Source organism: Zingiber officinale, unplaced genomic scaffold, assembly GCF_018446385.1.
Source record: "Zingiber officinale cultivar Zhangliang unplaced genomic scaffold, Zo_v1.1 ctg129, whole genome shotgun sequence".
NCBI lineage: Eukaryota > Viridiplantae > Streptophyta > Magnoliopsida > Zingiberales > Zingiberaceae > Zingiber > Zingiber officinale.
In genome coordinates, this window is record NW_024589825.1 from 1 (window position 1) to 17,858 (window position 17,858).

General features: G+C 35.9%; 3 protein-coding genes across 5 annotated transcripts; 2 read left to right on the forward strand and 1 right to left on the reverse strand.

The window, feature by feature from the left end:
- The first annotated feature begins 3,537 nt into the window (after positions 1 to 3,537).
- Positions 3,538 to 8,327, forward strand: LOC122035996 (coronatine-insensitive protein homolog 1a-like). 2 transcript variants are annotated; one of them, XM_042595163.1, is made up of 4 exons: positions 3,548 to 4,279; positions 6,307 to 6,793; positions 6,887 to 7,685; positions 7,863 to 8,327. In XM_042595163.1, exons 1-3 carry the CDS (start codon positions 3,801 to 3,803, stop codon positions 7,676 to 7,678), a joined length of 1,758 nt encoding a protein of 585 aa, XP_042451097.1. In that variant the 5' UTR covers positions 3,548 to 3,800; the 3' UTR covers positions 7,679 to 7,685; positions 7,863 to 8,327. The 2 variants fall into 2 exon arrangements, with proteins under 2 accessions (XP_042451096.1, XP_042451097.1); XM_042595162.1 differs by lacking the exon at positions 7,863 to 8,327 and having other exon boundaries at positions 3,538 to 4,279; positions 6,887 to 7,844.
- A 338-nt stretch (positions 8,328 to 8,665) lies between these two features.
- On the reverse strand, positions 8,666 to 11,679 carry LOC122036005. Its single transcript, XM_042595173.1, has 6 exons — positions 11,243 to 11,679; positions 10,923 to 11,019; positions 10,498 to 10,673; positions 10,352 to 10,418; positions 10,202 to 10,262; positions 8,666 to 8,943 (listed from the first exon to the last, which is right to left on the reverse strand). Exons 1-5 carry the CDS (start codon positions 11,366 to 11,368, stop codon positions 10,246 to 10,248), a joined length of 483 nt encoding a protein of 160 aa, XP_042451107.1. The 5' UTR covers positions 11,369 to 11,679; the 3' UTR covers positions 8,666 to 8,943; positions 10,202 to 10,245.
- Positions 11,680 to 12,551: 872 nt separating this feature from the next.
- Positions 12,552 to 17,274, forward strand: LOC122036004 (mitochondrial substrate carrier family protein B-like). 2 transcript variants are annotated; one of them, XM_042595171.1, is made up of 7 exons: positions 12,552 to 13,003; positions 13,747 to 13,923; positions 14,013 to 14,162; positions 14,541 to 14,642; positions 14,723 to 14,793; positions 14,879 to 14,946; positions 16,701 to 17,274. In XM_042595171.1, the coding sequence occupies exons 1-7, from the start codon at positions 12,749 to 12,751 to the stop codon at positions 16,940 to 16,942; spliced, it is 1,065 nt and encodes a 354-aa protein (XP_042451105.1). In that variant the 5' UTR covers positions 12,552 to 12,748; the 3' UTR covers positions 16,943 to 17,274. The 2 variants fall into 2 exon arrangements, with proteins under 2 accessions (XP_042451105.1, XP_042451106.1); XM_042595172.1 differs by lacking the exon at positions 16,701 to 17,274 and adding an exon at positions 16,555 to 16,682.
- Positions 17,275 to 17,858: the final 584 nt, after the last annotated feature.

Sequence of the window (17,858 nt, forward strand, 5' to 3'; positions counted from 1 at the left end):
TAATACATTTTCTTTGATTATCAAAATAAATAACAAGTGAAAATTGGAAACATACATGAGTTTTGTTGTTGAAGTTAGGTAGTTCCATGCCTATAATTTAACCTGGGCAAGTGTGATGTTCTATGATGTACTTCTATTCAGGGGCATTGCACCAAACAACTAGTGTTTCTAGGATGGAATGAACGTCATCTTGATTCAACGTAGCAAGATGTTAGGAATGAGAGGTCATGTTAAAGCCATAGAGCTCCATGCCCATAGCCGGTAGGACTGCATAGACAAGCTCACAATGGTCCATGGTGTTCTTTGTACTTGTCCATATGGGGCTATGGGGGCGGACTCACTAGCTTCTGCACATTCCTTTTGAAATATTGTTCCACACGATCATAGGCAAATGGAAGTATCTGCGACCTGGGATGGTCGTTTCTCTCCTTTTCCTTTAAAGGGTATATTGTCTGCAGCCTTCTCACTAGAATCTTCAACATGTTCTCACCCCAAACATAGTTATCTTTGTCCAACGCTCATAATATAGTGCGACGGCTTGGAACTACGGTCTCAGTAATGCCTTCATCTTCTAAATTGGCCTCATCAGTGTAATATTTATCCTATACCTTATGCTGTTTTCATAATTACTTGCATGTGAAGTTACATGAATTTCCGTAAAACAGAATATTGTTGAAGCCTAGTCAGAGACACACAAACACACATGGAATGTTAGCGTGGTGATATAACTTGAATTTGATGGAGGGTAGAAATTTCTTAATAAGATTCAAAAGTGATCCATGATTCATGTTCTAGCAGATACTGGGCTGTAAATTAGTTTAAAAATCTAAGCTGCAAACCTATTTTACCCAATTTATATTTTTATGGCGGCAAGATATTGAACCAACCGATGCCTAGTAAAGGCATTTTCTCCTACTGAGCTTCACAAATTTAACAAAGAAAAAATTACTAATTTTTTGAATCAATATTCTAAACATAGTAAAACAATAATGCACTTCCAACAACACTATGGCCTACAAACAATCAAAAATACATTTCTCCTGTCCTAGTTATGGAGATGCAGGCGCATAGGTCCCAAATTTTGGCCTCTGAAATGACTAGGCATTTTGAAGATTATGTAGATGGCACGCACATGAATAATCGGATGATGGATCATCTGGAGAGGTCAATGTTAAGATGTTTTGTTTCCCAAGACTAAAAAATTTGAAAATAAGTAAAGCAAATAAACAGTTTGAAACAATGATCAGATTCTAATGTATTAGGTTCGGCTTATGAGAGAACAAGTATACTACTATTATTTCTTGAATGTTGTTGAGCTTTTATATAGCATCTCTGTCTTCTTTCAAATCCCATTTTGTTAAATCGGAGAGAATTTTTAGGGTAGGAATAAGAGGGAGTTTGTTTATTAAATCCAGGAATTTTGAGAAAGCCATACAACAAATATGGCTTCCAGAAATAATATATGATGGCTAACAATCATCTTCTGACTCTTTTTTTGGTGGTTTCAGATAACTAAAATGATATTAATTAACTTTGGTATCATGAAGCACAGTAAGCAGACCCGTTACATTCACATTTGGAACTTAAATTTTGCCTCGCGTCAAATATATGCTGATGAAGCAGATCCAATGATTGTTTCTTGAGTCCATTTTGTCAGATGTATCTGATGATCCTGTGATCTCTAGATTGCAGCATCGTATTCTTATGGAGGTTTAACTGATACTTTTGAACTGTAAAGGTCGATCGAATTTCCTGTCCAAATGTTGTTATTTTTGCTTCGTGTATGGAAGTCGATAGAATACCAGAATTGGTCCTTTACTTTTCAATGTTGTAAATTTGTTTGTCTGATCTGCCTTTAGAATGTAAAAGATATGATTTGTCTGCTTAACTTCATTTTTAAGGATCCTCATTTTGTTTGTGCTCTTACGTGCACATGGAATTAGGGATGAGCAAAAATTCACTAAAACTGAATTAATGTAACCAAACCGGGTTTGGTTTTTATTTTTTTTTAATTCAATTTGGTTTTCAATTAATTTGGTTCAGTTTTTATTTTAAAATTAACAATTTGGTTAAACAATATTAATTTAATTAATTTTTATTTAAAAAATATGATTAATTAAATAAATTATGTAATTAATTAAATAAAATTAAAATTTGATTATTTTGGTTTTTAAAATTCGATTGATTCAGTTAATTTGGTTGAAAATCTATTTAATCGGTTTGATTTGTTTAGTTTTTAATAAAAAATTAGGATTTGTACATATCTTTCCATGAATAACCTACTAATAAACATTCAACCACTCAAAACTTAGGTAAATAAAATAAACGATATGTATTCAACACACAAATCATATATCAAACTTGAATCATAAGTGCTGGAAATTAGGACCACCGAGAGCAATAATTTGATGGATTCAATGGAATCCTTAAAAAAACATGAACCCTAGTTGTTGTGATATGATTGACCCACCAAACATAAGAATATTATATTAGAAGTCATAATTAGGTTTGAATGTTAGAAGAAGTAATAATTAGATTAAACGGTTAAAGGGATTACTTAAGGCTGCTCCATGTCTATTCACATTTTGTGATACAAATAAAATTGTATTTGATATTTAATATCATAAAGAAACTAGAATGAAAGCTAAAAGTAATAAAGGTAAATTTGCCCAAAATGTTAGGAATTGGATAGAGATATAAATGAGAAAAAAGTGTTGGCCAAAATGCCTCTTACAATCCTAAACAATGAAATGCTTCCAAATAATATCATTTTTCCTAGAGATATAAATAATTTTTTTTTTAAAAAAAAGTTACTAAGATTAAATTAAAACAATTTAGCATTGATGGAGTGAGAATCTTGAGTGCTCAAAACTCTCCAAAAGTTTACATGATAATATGCATTCCAATAACTCTAATCTGGCCATCTCAATCTGTTAATACTTGTTTTAGTCTTTCAGAAGGTCAAATATAATCATTGAATTCTAGCTATTTGATTGAATTTCATTTTTAATCAACTGCTTAAGTCTCCAATTGATTAAAATAATATTGAAGTAGTTGTTTTATAAAAATATTGTTTAAAAAATTTACGTCCAAGCTAGTTGTTAAAAAAAGGAACTATTTTCTAATTTTTTTAATAAGGCATCTTTAATTTTGATTAAGTCATTTATTTTGTAAAAATTAATAAAATAATAAAATCTAAAAAGTGATTCCAAAACTAATAAAATTAATGATTTAAAAATAATACAATACAATATATAAAGAAGTGATACAAATGAATATAGTTATATTTTAAATTAAGTGTAGATGTAATTTTATTTTATTTATAGTTTATATTCTGTAATTTCTGTAAATTGTTGTAACCGTTTGATTAATTTTATATAAATTTGTGCATTATATAAATATTACAAACGGTTTATGAATGGCTAAGCTTATGGATTTGGCAAGTAAAAATAAAATTGTAAGAAATTTACAGCGGAATGATTACTCACATTCACTTCGTTTTTCTTGTCAGGAATGGAAACATTTTGTCGTTTTTGGGCTTTTTCCTCTGTCCATCGGCGACGACAACTCTTAAAATTAGGGCTCGCGGCTCAGCTCGATCGCGATTTTCTTGATCGTCATCATCTTCACCTACCTCACTCTCGCTCCTCCTAGTTCGGTTCTTGGTTTTGCCGGCGCCAATCTTGGAAAGAATGGTTTAGGGTTTGGTTAAGCGTCGGAATCCGCCGCGGATCTGGTCGATAAGGCTAACCTGGAAGTAGGTTTAGAGGGGGGTCTTCAACGTGCTGGTTGGAAGAAGGATGGAGCCGAAGAACTGCCAGATGAGGCTTGAGGTTCCGGACGCCGCGTTGGAGTTAGTGCTGGGTTACATGGACGACCCGCTCGATAGGGAGGCGGTCTCGTTGGTATGCCAGCGGTGGTACAACATCGACGCCCGGTCGCGGAAGCAGGTGACGATTGCCATCTGTTACTCCACAAGCCCCGATCGGCTCCGCCGTAGGTTCCCCAACCTGGAGTCGCTAAAGCTCAAAGGCAAGCCCCGCGCTGCCATGTTCAACCTCATCCCAGAAGAGTGGGGTGGCTATGCTGGTCCGTGGGTTCGTGGCCTCGCCGAGTCCCTTAGTTGCCTCAAGTCCGTCCACTTTCGCCGTATGATCATTGAGGACGAGAACATTGATGTGCTGGTTAGGGCTAGAGGGGACAAGCTCAAGTCGATTAAGATTGACAAGTGCTCAGGATTCTCAACAAACGGCCTCATGACCATTGCCCGTTCTTGCAAGTAACCATTTACTTCACTTGAATGAACTGTTCTTAATTGCTTCTTTTAATCTTTGCTCCTTTTGGCCTATCTTTTCTTGCTATATAATTTTTTGGCTATCACTGAGAGTTTTTTTTTTTTTTTGAATGAACTGTTTTTTTTCTCACTGAGGGTTAAAGGTATGGTATTTTGTAAAATAAATATCACCAAGGACAAATTTAACCTTATTTTTTTTGTTTATTCTAAAAACTTGAACTTATGAAAACTTCTTGACTAAAGCAATTTAGTATAAGGATCCAATAATGCCTCCTGTACTCTTCATTCCTATACTTGCTGCAAATTTTTTTTTTTTTGTTGTGAAAAGAGCCCCTCCAAATGGTTTAGTGAAGATGTCAACCTTTTGTCCATTGGTCCTGTAATATTCAACGTGAACAACACTTTCATTCACAAGCTCCCTTAAGAAATCGTGTCAAATTCAGATAGATTTTGTTTGTCCATGAAGAACTAAATCCTTCAAAATTAAAATTGTTGAAATGTTGTCATAGAATAGGATTGTTGAACCTTCTTAAACATGCTTGAGATTCTCCAAAATATTATGCAACTAAAGTAAATGATATCTTAAAAAAATTGTATTTAGCTTCTATGATAGAGAGTGCAATAGTAGGTTGGTTTTTTGAATCATACTATTGCTCCACTTGCAAGATTAAAAACACAATTCACACTAAGCTAAAGTTTCTCAGTGACAGGGTAGACAACGATATTAAGTGGCACATTGCCTAATAGAAAGCATCATAGCCAAGAGTCTTTTCACATATCAAAGAATTCTTTTTTGTTGCCTCCCAATGGTTAGAGAATGGTTTTTTTGGGTAAAACTATGCTTACTAAACTTACAACACACATAATGTCTATTAAGTATAATAAGTTTCCAACCAAACTTTAAAACATGATTGAGTTAATCAACTTCCCTTCAATGTTTGTTTCAATTTCAATCCTGTAATAAGCATTCTCCATTCTATATAAATATTTTAAATCTCTTTTGCATAACTCTTTTGAGCGATGAGAATTCCATACTTGGATCTAAGAACTTTAATTCCAAGGAAATGGTGTAATTCATCCAAATCAATCATCTCGAATTGAGAGTTTTAAATCATTTAGTATCTTCAAATCATTACTAAAATAAGATCAACACAAGGACTTACAAAAGGTAACAAGGTGAAGATTATTCAAGATTGAAAATAAATTCAGATTGGTGCATTCATAATGAAAGGTAACAATGTGAGGAATATTCAAGATTGGCATGCAGATAATAAATTGAAGATTTAATTTTTATTGTGTGGTAATTAGCATTTTTTTATTTTAGTAATATAGAAGAATAATTATAATCCCAATTAAAATTAGTAGATTTTTATTTAGAATATTTATCTTCACATTTGTTGTAGAATTGAGTCTATAAAAAAAAAAATAAAACTCCTTTATTTTTATCATCTTTGCAATAATATAATTTTCAATTTAATTTCTCCATGTGAGATTTACCTATTGGTGAAATAATTTTTTTTCACTTTATCAATTTTGTACCAAGATCTCGAGTGGTTCAATTTCGATAATGTCTATTCCCTTTAATGCATGTTCTTTGTGGAAGTTAAGAGGATTTGATTCAAAGTCACACATTTTGACTTGCTTAAAAATCAATGGCATAGTTGTGTATGTTTTTGTTACTGTTCTTCAGTCATATTTGGAATTACAAATGGGTTGGAATCATGGTGTACAAATGTTTGCTACTCGTAGATTGTAAAGATCAGTGTAATTATTTAGCCACTATGTACAAGTAACAATTAAACAAACAAAATATACAAAAAGTTGGCAGACCTAAGCATATTTCATTTGGTACAGCTAATTTGATTAATTATCTGGTGAAAGGAATCCAAGGCTTCTTTTACAATGCAAATCACTACAACTTTGATTAATTTGCTCTCTCCTATAATGATTTTCCTATAAGTTTATCTGTTTCAGCCTATCCATGAATACTGGTTCTCACTTGTAACATGCAGAAACATGACAACATTATTCTTGGAAGAAAGCTCAATTGTTGACAATAATAGTAATGACAATAGATGGATTCGAGTTCTTGCTCTTAACAACTGTGTGTTGGAGGCGTTGAACTTTTACATGACAGAACTCAAAGTTACACCGCAAGACCTTGAGCTACTTGCCAGGAATTGCAAATCATTATCTTCTTTGAAAATCAGTGAATGTGATATCTCTTTTCTAATCCATTTTTTCCAAGAAGCAACGTTACTAGAAGAATTTGGTGGGGGATCATTTAATGATCAGGTTGGAGAGATCAACATGTATCAAACAGTTAGATTTCCTCCAAAGCTGTGTTGCGTTGGCCTTATGTATATGGGTACAAATGAAATGCACTTATTATTTCCATTTGCTACTTCGCTCAAGAAGCTGGACTTGCAGTATACATTTCTCCAGACTGAGGATCACTGTCAGCTGATCCAACGCTGTCCAAATTTAGAGGTTCTAGAGGTAAAGGCTGTCTGTCTATAATCTTTCATTGTGATTCACCCATGCACTTGTCCGTTATCCAAAACTCTAATTTACAATCTTAACTGATATCAGGTTAGGGATGTGATTGGAGATAGAGGGTTAGAAGTCGTGGCCCAGACATGTAAGAAACTGAAAAGACTCAGAATTGAGCGAGGTGATGATGAACAAGGCCTGGAGGACGAGCAGGGTCGAGTCACACAAGTTGGTCTATCCATGCTAGCTCAAGGATGTCCTGAGCTAGAGTACTTGGCAGTATATGTCTCTGATATAACAAATGCAGCCCTTGAAGCTCTCGGCACTTTCAGCAAAAACCTCTGTGATTTCCGGCTTGTTCTGCTTGACAGAGAAAAGAAAATAACAGATCTACCGCTTGATAATGGTGTCCGGTCTCTGCTCAGAGGTTGCACAAAGCTCAAGAGGTTTGCTCTCTACCTTAGACCCGGTGGACTGTCGGATTTAGGTCTTGCTTATATTGGAGAGTACAGCGGCAATGTCCGCTGGATACTGATGGGCAATGTTGGTGATTCTGACATCGGATTGCTGAGGTTTTCGAGAGGATGCCCGCGCTTGCAAAAGCTTGAGCTAAGGAGCTGTTGTTTCAGCGAGCGTGCTTTGGCTATTGCAGCTCAGCAACTGCCTTCTTTGAGGTACTTGTGGGTGCAAGGGTACGGGGCATCTCAGAATGGCGCTAGTTTTTTGTCAATGGCACATCGGTTCTGGAATATAGAATTAATTCCTCCAAGCCAGGATACTGCTTCCGATGAAGTGGAAGATAGGCGTGGAGAAGCGCAGATACTTGCCTACTACTCCCTAGTCGGTCGGAGAAATGATTGCCCAGAATCTGTGATCCCACTCCTGGCATGAATTGATTGTACGTACTTAAGCTTTTATTTTTTGTTTCTGTTCAGTTGTCATATTTCCCCCCTCTTTCCCTTTGATCTTTGTATTGGTCGCGAGGGAAATACATGCATCTCATCTCAGCATAACAATTTGGGTAGTTAATCTGATGTTCTACTTTCTTTGACCTTCACTTTTGTTTGATCCGAAGAATTAAATGCAACTGCATCCACCTTTACACTAGTAAGTTCCATAACGAAGGACAAGTTCGGTTTGATCGTCCGCATATGAATGGTCAAGTTTCCTTGAAGAAGAGGAAAGGATCACAGGAGCAGAACATGGATTCAGAGCATAGTCATGGTCGTGCTGCTGGCTTAGTGGGTTGGATTTGGCATCTTCGCAAGGGCTGTGGCGGCGCGCATGTCGTGCTGTATACATGCGCAAGCGATTACTTGCCATGCCATCTAATGGCACCGGGTGGGAAAGCACCGAATGCGTGGACGTCTAAAGACGATGGGTATGAAGGAGTGATGAGATTTTGGACGGATGAGAGTGGGTGCATATGGATGTTGGATGAATACTACTTTTTATGATTGAATTTTAGATGTCTATATGTTCTCATATACGCATTCAGTTCGTAAGGACTATTTTTAACTAGTGCATATGAATCTTGTATGTCTTTTAACTTGATGAGCTTAATTTGACTATTTTTACATAGTGCATATGAATCTTATATATATCGAGGGCGCTGAGATGAGCCTATTCATCTTTTATCATCTTGTCGAACTTTTTAACTTGATGAGCTAATCATAGAGATTGAATGCTCGAGTGTTAATGGAGTTAATGCACAAGGGCATGATGTGTGATTTGAGGTGTGATCTTGATTAAGCCTAGTAACCAAACAATGTAGAGAAAGCTGGTCTATTGGGGCAATTGGTTAAAAATGTCATTTGATACAAGTGTTAAATAATTATCAACCACAAAACTACTCGTATAGAAATATCTGAAACCTTTAAAATGCTTATCAATTACGAAGAGTAATTTTTTTTCATTAGTGAGTCACGGAAACATATTGAGCGACCTTACAACCTCACAGGTATAAAAGCAGGAGGCGAAGGTTTGCTGCCTAGACTTGATAAACAGTTCACAAGACTATGAAATACTTCAACGACCAAGTCCCATGCTACCTGTTAAACTAAACTGCCACAACCAAAAGAGGCAAAGAACAGACTCCTGGATTATTTTTACCGTCGCGAACTAGATACATGAACAGCAGCAACTCTCTGACAGATCTGTCACAATAAAGAGTACAAGACATTACAATATGTGATATTAACCAAAGCAGTATGGAGGTACTAAACCTCAAGATATCTTCAAAAAAGTCCCATTATTATAATGGTGATAAAGGTTCTAACTCAGACCTTATCTACTTATGCATGATTCTGAATTTGAGACAAGCAGAGATAACCTCCAAGTGACAGATTCACAGATAATTTTTGGCTTCCATCACTTAGATTACCTTCCTCCTTGCATGCAGTGTGGTTGATTTGCTTTTGCCTTTGATCTAAAATTAGCAGCATCACACTCTAAATTGACTAAAAGGAGAATGGATGGCTCCCTAATGATACGAAAGGAACCTTCTGTACCCCCTAATTGGTATGAAGAGGAAGATATTATTCCTTCACCATGTGAAAGTTTGTGCTTGAACATTAGAAGGAAGCTAGGAAGAGAGAAAACCTCTCTCAAGCGACCCACACAATACACAAACCATATTTCTAAAGCCTTGATAAAGGTTGGTATGAGCCAACTTGAGCCATACCCACAGCTAAATAACCTTGCTTTCTCTCAGAGTACAGCACAAGAAGTTCCATTGGGGTTCAACCCTTCACACAACAATGTGCTACCATAACAAGTATGAATAGTACACCACATAACATAAACTGATAAGCGATATACTTCCAAGCAATAATAGAATGATAGCAGTAGTTCCCTATTGTAGGCATGGATTAAGGCGGTTAAAGAAGTCAAAGCCGACCACACTCGTTGCTCCCAGCCTGGATTTAGCTATCAACTAATTCTTCACTGAGACACATTACCAAACCCAAGTGTGTGTGTGTGTATATATATATATATATATATAAACCAAAGTAACTCCTGATTAAAAAGGAAGGCCGCCAATTAGCATCTTGTCAAAATCCTGACTAACTTTCACAAGTAGAAATCATTTTCAAAACATGAAAAAAAAAACCTAAAGGACAGAGAACAACATGGGTAATGTTTAAAGAAGGCAAAACTAAGGGAGGGGCAGCACTTTCTTCTGCAGTCTGAAACAATATAGTCAACAATATAACGACAAAGCTCAGTCCAGATGTAGTGGTAACAACTAAGCATAGAAGACACAAAAGAATAAAATCACATCAAAATATAAATTAATTTTTGTTCCAGATCATTTGCACATGAGAAATAGTAATGAGCTAAAATGATGGCAAATATTTTGCAAGTATCAAATAGAAGGAAATGGATGAAGGAAAAACCCATAGTTCAAAGTACCTTCTTTAAATATTGAGTGAGAGCATACTCATTGAGTTGGTACTTTAATAGTACAGAGAACCTGATAAATGAGTTAAACAGAAATCCAATTTAATAGTGGATTTTTGAATGCAAGAGATTCAAGACAACGCCAATTCACTTGAAGAATACCTTGCCACCATTCACCACGATTGGCAGCATCAGAGTCATTTGGATTCTCCCCATTGCCATCTTTATACTGAGACAATTCAAAGGCAAAGATTCATGTCGTCACAACATTGTCCTTCCTAATTTTTGCAATTTAGTGCGTCACTTACAGTTTTTGGTGATCCAGAAACTTGAGTGGATGCTGAACTGTCATAGAAATCACGACCACCATAGTGCACAGAAGAGCTAAAATAGGCAGATTCTTCGTATGGATTTGGAGCTACAGGTTCTCCATCTTTGTTCCGCATCATTTGTTTCTTAGCTGGATTGCTCTGAGATTTACCACCTACAGAAGGATAATTTGATAAATCGTCTTTCAACCTAAATTCTAATCCATCAGAAATTCAGAACCAAACAAATCCTCATGAAACCTTGTGTCATGGAATTAAGACTTCAGCGTCGCTTAAATGATAGGAAGATGATAGTGTGATCTCAAAGATTTTACTTGAACAGTTCCAAGATACAAAGTTCAATTAAACTGATCGAAAGCCCTAATTGAAATGAAGGACTAGAACAAGCCTACTCATTCAACGACCTGGTGCTACGCCCTGAGCGTTCCCAGCCTGTCCATCCATCTTTGGCTTGCTCAACGTCCAGTACAAGTCGCTCTGTGAAGAATCTTTACCCACCACCTACAACGCCATTTCGGAAGTCACAAGGAAAAAAAATACATTTTGAAGATTCAACGACAGAGAAAAGGGAATCAAAATGACGAGAAAGCGACACGACCATCGAATGATCGACATGCAAGAATCTAATTTCAAAACCCTAAAATTTAATCCAAATTCCGCGCTCCCCCAACCAACCAATCAATCAATCAATCCACGAAATCAAAAAGGGAAAACCTTGACGTACCGCGGACGCAGGGGGGAAGACGGTGCTAAAGTAGCCAGGCGACGAGGAGGACTCAACATCCTTACCCGCGGGGAAGAGCTCGTCGGCGACCGACCATGAAGACGGCTTCTTTCCTCCACCTTCCATCCGATCTTCACCCTAATATTGTCGCTACGATGCGTGCCCCCTCCGGATCGACCGAGCAGAGGTATAAATAGACAGGGGAGGAACACGTGAAGAGAGCCGATAAGGTTTTAAAGCGAAGTGGGGAAGGAGATGCAATGGCGGCGGCACTGCTGCTGCTTCGATCAGGCGCTGTGTCGGCCTCAAAGCCGCCCAGGTGGCCGCATTAATACCCTACTCGATCCTTCAATCTCTCTGCGAGGAAATCTTTGCCGATCTCTTTCCATGTCGATCTATCCATGACTAATTAGAAAGGAATGGATTTCGATCGTGATCCGATTTTATATTTTTGATCTCCGTCCTTATTTATTATATTCATTCTTATTCCATCACATTTTTAATTTTTATTTCCATTTTTATATCCATGAAAAATCAGATATCCATTCTCTTACCATAAAACGTCATTATTCCATAAAAACATAATAAATTAATATCATATTAAAAATATATAATTAAATAAAATAGACCTACTCCTAATTTAACCATATTCAAAATAATTAATAAGTTTTAAAATATAAATACAGAACCTTCTCTCAAATTAGTAGGAAATTAATATCACTATGATTAATCTCAGTGTTTTGAAATTAAATTACATTTAAATGAAAAAAAAACCAATTGCTTTGATTATTTTTTTAGAACCCTAAAAAGTTTTTTTTCCCAAAATAAAATATTGAAATCACAAGAGGTTATTTATTATTGAATTTTAGTTCTATAGATTAACATTATTTCAAATCTAAATTTAATAAAGTTTTGACTTGGTTTGATTATTTAAATTTTATGAAATCTATGTATTTGCAAAATCGTAAATTATTATATTTTAATTTGCATGATCAATTTCTTAAAATATTGTATAGGAAAGCATTGCAAAAAAAGATAATGCATTTCAGTAATAAAATTCTTTATACAGTGTCCATTTAATTTGTTTTATTGTTGGTAAGATATTTAAATTTGAACATTTTGAATAAATGCAATTTACTTTTACTTTATTTGATCATTTAATTTAATTAAAACATTTAAAATGATGGACCCAGAATTGTTATTGGTTAATGATAAGGGCCCCACAGTTCTACTCCGCATCACTCTCCGAGATGTTAACAACGGGCAAATGGAAACAGTCGAGAAAGTCTAGTTAAAAAGGTCAAAAACAGCGAGAAAAGGCGAAGAAGAATACGAACATACTCGAGAAAATTGATTAGATTTCGGCGTTGCGGCAGAGGCGACGACGTGAGCGAGGGTTTCCCGTTTAGGGTTTCGAATCTCGTTTCCAGGCGAGGTTGTCGATGCACGCCGGAGCTTTCCGGCTTCGCTCTAGGGGTTCGAGGCGCGCACGCGAGGTGGGGGGAGATGCATACGGACGCGCGGGTGGGGGTTGTGGTGGAGGACAGCAGACAGAGAGCTCTCTCGTCTGGCCACGGAGGTGGTGGTGTTGGTGATGGGAAGCAAATGTACTCCACGCAGCAGAAGAGCCAAACACCGAAGCAGCGCTTGCAGCACCAGCCGCAGATCGGAACGGCGGAGCACCTTATAGCTGGTGGCGTCGCTGGTGCTGTCAGCAAGACGTGTACGGCTCCTCTTGCTCGCCTTACTATTCTTTTCCAGGTATCCTTATTCTTCGCCTCCTCTAGCCTTTGAATTGAAAGAAATTATTCTTCATTCTTTTTACGTTCTCATGGTCTATTGATCCTTGGAATTTTCTTCTATTGGAACCCTCCTGCAACTCGCAAATACTTGGCGTTAATTACTTTCTGTTCTAGGATTCGAAGAAGCTTTATAGAATATATTATAAGCTGGGTTTTGGGGGGCGACAATGGAATCTGACGTTTCAATTTTTCCACCTATAATAGATTGATTAGCATAAATAATCATTGTCTCTGAGAACTCATAACATTGAAATTGTATTTTGTTGCCGCTACATACTTGTCAGCATAAAGAATTGCAAAAATATAGTTAATCCAGAGCTTCATTGAAGTTTTATCAGGAGCATTATTAACACAAGTACCACTTTGGAAGCTTAAAACACAACTTGGTATCCTAAAAGGGAGTTTGGCAGGCGCATCTGTTTTTGTTGCTTATACTGTTTTAGAGATTTTAGCCATTCGATGACTTTCTCCCTTTATCATGTATCACTGAATTTGGTTCGAGCTATTAAGTAATTGATCTATGATATCAACTAGATTTTTAAAAATAGTGTATTCTTTGAATTAATTTGCATTTATTTAGATAATTATCTAACTTACAAAGTCAATGTGTGTACTCCAATTTTTAATTTGGAGTGCAAAGATGCTGTCACTTCATTTTCTTTTTTATATGTCATGGCTTTTATTATGGGTTGCCACATTTAGGTCCAAGGAATGCACGCTGATGTAGCCACTCTGAAGAATGCAAGCATATGGAGGGAGGCTTCTCGAATTGTTTCTGAAGAAGGTCTTCGAGCATTTTGGAAAGGGAATTTGGTGACAATTGCTCACCGTTTACCATATTCTTCTCTAAATTTTTATACTTATGAGCGATACAAGGGTGTAAGTTGGAAATTTCAATAGAGATAGTATGTTAATTTTCTATAGCATCAGTCTTGTATTTCTATTCTCTAAATTAATTATTTTTGCAGTTGTTGCAAATGATTCCTGGGTTAGATAAGCGTAGAGATAATGTTGCTGCAGATGTTTGTGTAAGATTGTTTGCTGGTGGTTTGGCTGGAATAACAGCTGCGTCAGCTACATATCCATTGGATCTTGTGAGGACACGTCTTGCAGCTCAGGTAACAGCATACTTTTTTTTATATAATAACAAGCGGTATTCTATCTTTTACTCTTTATGGATAACAAAATCTTATTTGAAGCTCTTAACTTTGACATATCCAAAATTTAAAAGCATATAGATGGTGTGAAAATGGAATGAATTATAATAATCTGTTGATTTCACTGTAATTCAATTATAAACTGAATCTTTCATTTATATAATTTCGGGATTTGTGTTGTTGTAGATGTAATTGTATTATATTTAAATTTACGATATTTTTCATTTATGATTCTGACTGTTAATTTTAGCTGTATAGTTATGACTGTGATGATAGTTTGATTAGGTAATTGCAGGATTAGTTGATTCATAACATTTTATATCTCCTAATCATTTGCAGACGCGTACTATGTATTACAGGGGCATGTCACATGCTTTGTATACAATCTGCAGAGATGAGGGCATGCGAGGCTTATACAAGGGAATTGGAGCAACATTATTGGTTAATTTCCTATTAACCTTTATAATGTTATTAAAATTTAGTTATGTTCTGGATTCCTAATGGCCATTGTTGGATTGCAGGGTGTTGGACCTAGCATAGCAATTAGCTTTTCAGTTTATGAAACTTTGAGATCCTGCTGGCAAGTTGAAAGGTTAGTCATTTTTTGTGATTTGTGCTGGTGGTTTCTTTCTATATAAAATATGTTTTTTATTTTATAATATTTATTTATGTATCAGGCCACATGATTCTCCTGTATTGGTTAGCTTGGCTTGTGGAAGTCTTTCTGGTATAGCGTCATCTACAGGTATGTTACTAACAAACATATTATTATGCTACCCAAATAGAGGTTAATCTGTTTGACATAAAATAGTTATTGTGGAAAACACAATTTAGATTCCTAATCTATCAATTATAGGATTGCTGTGAACTAAATGAGCCGCTAGTTCTTAAGAAGTGTCATGCATATAGAATTATTAGTTTCGAGGAAGTGAATTATTAGTCTCAAGGAAGTCACAGAAAGAATGTGCAGGGAGAAAATGTGTATATACTTAACAATTCCAGCTTGGTTATTTTTTATGGATCACTCTGATATAACATGTTGTTTGGGGTGTCTGTCATATTTCCTCTTAGTTATCTTAGGTCTTTATTTTGATCAGCATAATTAGGAAAAAATGTTGCCTTTAAGTTGGTTCAACATTGTCAGACAATGTGGAAGTGGGTGATGAAGTTAATTGACACAATACCATCTTCATGCCTCAAACGTGATGAAGCTGACTCTGATACCTCTTCATGCAGTACAACTGTGTGCCTCAATTGACAATTTTGCTGTGCAATAGAAGGAGAGGAAGGAACAAGAGAATTTTATTTAATGATTCAAAATTTTTCTTGATCAATAGTTTCAATTATCTTATATATTTGCTTTTACCACCTTGGTAATAAACCTACTCTATTTGAAAAGGTTAACTAAATAAAATAGCAGTAGGTCTGGGCACAAACCAAGAAAAGGTTCAAGCTTTGAACTGGTTTGTTTATTTTTCACCTGTAAATCTTAATATGAAATCCAGTCGGCTTCAAAATAAGCAGTATTTTGAGGAAAACAGCCACTGTAATAATTCTTGAGGGGGCTATAATTGATGAAGTCACAGAAGTGGTTAGTGCATGGACATTTAGTAGAGATAGCTCATGTAAAGAAATTAGATTCATAAGTGAACCAGCTGATATTTGTTTGTGGATGTTTTGAGCAGAATGTCCAATATTTGATGCTTGTGTTGACAGCTTGCCATTTGCGTCATCCATTTTTTGTTGTGAAATTGTAAAAATATGTTCTACCTATAGTTTAGGAACCTCGAGATAAGATCTTGTTGGTCCCACAATATGTGGAATTGGGTTATGTTTGTGTTTCAAGTAAAATAATAATAATAATAATTTTTTAGATTATATGATAATTTATTGGTTTTTTTACTAATTCTGGCAGACCTGATAAATATTGCACTGAGTCTCATGAGACTGGACTAATATAGTATCTATAAAGAATCCATATATTGTTCAATTCATTCAATACATATGGGTTACAATCAATGATACTAAAACTTTGGAGGTCCTCCCTCCCTCATGAGATTACTGATCAAGGCATACTGTCGTGAGATTGCTGGGATCTACAGTCCCTGCTCATCTTGCGTCAGTAATTCAATGAGTTGATGTCTAAGAATCAATTATTCTGTCATGCCCTTACTAGTAATTTGCAGAATTGCCTAGTTGAATTTGCTTCTGTATAATATAGTGCACAAATTTGTGTGCCCCCATGGTGTTCTAGTGTGTTATGTGCGAACACTGAACTGATGCAATGGAACAGTGCAACTTGACTTGAAATATGTGCTAATTTCATGATTGTTTTGCTGATGATTCTTTGCAGTTTCAAGCATTGTTTATGCATTGCACTCGGTACATTTTTAGGAAGGAGAATGCATGAACCTTTGTGCCTCATGTCATGTGACTGTGTTCTTTGGACAGAATAAGAATTCAGGTTGTTAGCCACACTTTCCTTATGTTTTTCTGCAGCAACATTTCCGCTGGATCTTGTGAGACGGAGAATGCAGTTGGAAGGGGCAGGTGGAAGGGCACATGTTTATACTTCTGGCTTGATTGGGACATTCAGGCATATAGTTCGGATCGAAGGAATTCGAGGTTTATATCGAGGTATCCTGCCTGAGTACTTCAAAGTTGTACCCAGTGTAGGAATTGTTTTCATGACCTATGAAACTTTGAAAATGATCTTGTCAAGGAGATCAACAGCTGAATAATGCACTGAACATTGCCATATGCCTGTGGCACTGATGCTACTGACTCATTTTTTCAGTTCCATTGGTACAAGATAAAATAGTTTTCATCACAAAGGCATCACATGATGGTGAGTTTTGCTGTTGACGCCATGAAGGTTTTTGATGTACATATATTATTTTTTTGTTCAAGTGCAAGTACAAGTCAGGTTACTGATTACAGTTTCATGGGTTTTCATAAGCCTTGGTACCATGCAGAACGGCTTATAAAGAAATGGAGTTCTCCTCTTTATTTGTTGATATGTACAATTTTGATTCATCAATTGCACTGAGTAATCAGGCAACGTTCTCCGTCCTTTTTTTATTTTTTAGCTGAAAGATGATTCTGCTGCAATTGTGTGTCAAGTGATAAAATTACATGTATTATCCTCAATACAGCCAGGGATGGAGCTCAAGACATGTTTTTGGGCGCGCTATAGCATCAGATAGTGGATCTGGTGTATCCCTTTTGCTTTAACTTCTGGAGGCCTTGTGATCACCAATTGATTTGTTTCAACAGTGAAGTTAGATACCTAACAATTTGTTCATTGTAATTGGTTGGTCACATGGCGACACTCATATAATATAATAGGGATTCAATTTGCTTATTCATGATTTTAATTGGTGAATAATTGTGTACCTATATCATTCTTTGTTATCAGTCGTCACCTTGATTAGCCAGTACTGGTTTTAATTTATTAGATATGAATCTGAATGCTTGACTTGCATTTATGGTAATAAGTAAGAATAAAGATAATATAAATTGGGAAGTAACGTGTTGAACTCCACCAAATATTTTAAATATTTTTGTGACTAGTTCTAAAAAAGCAGAAATTTTCCAGTACCCTCTTCTGCATGACATAGATTATATTATCCCATACTCTCTGTATGAAAACATGGA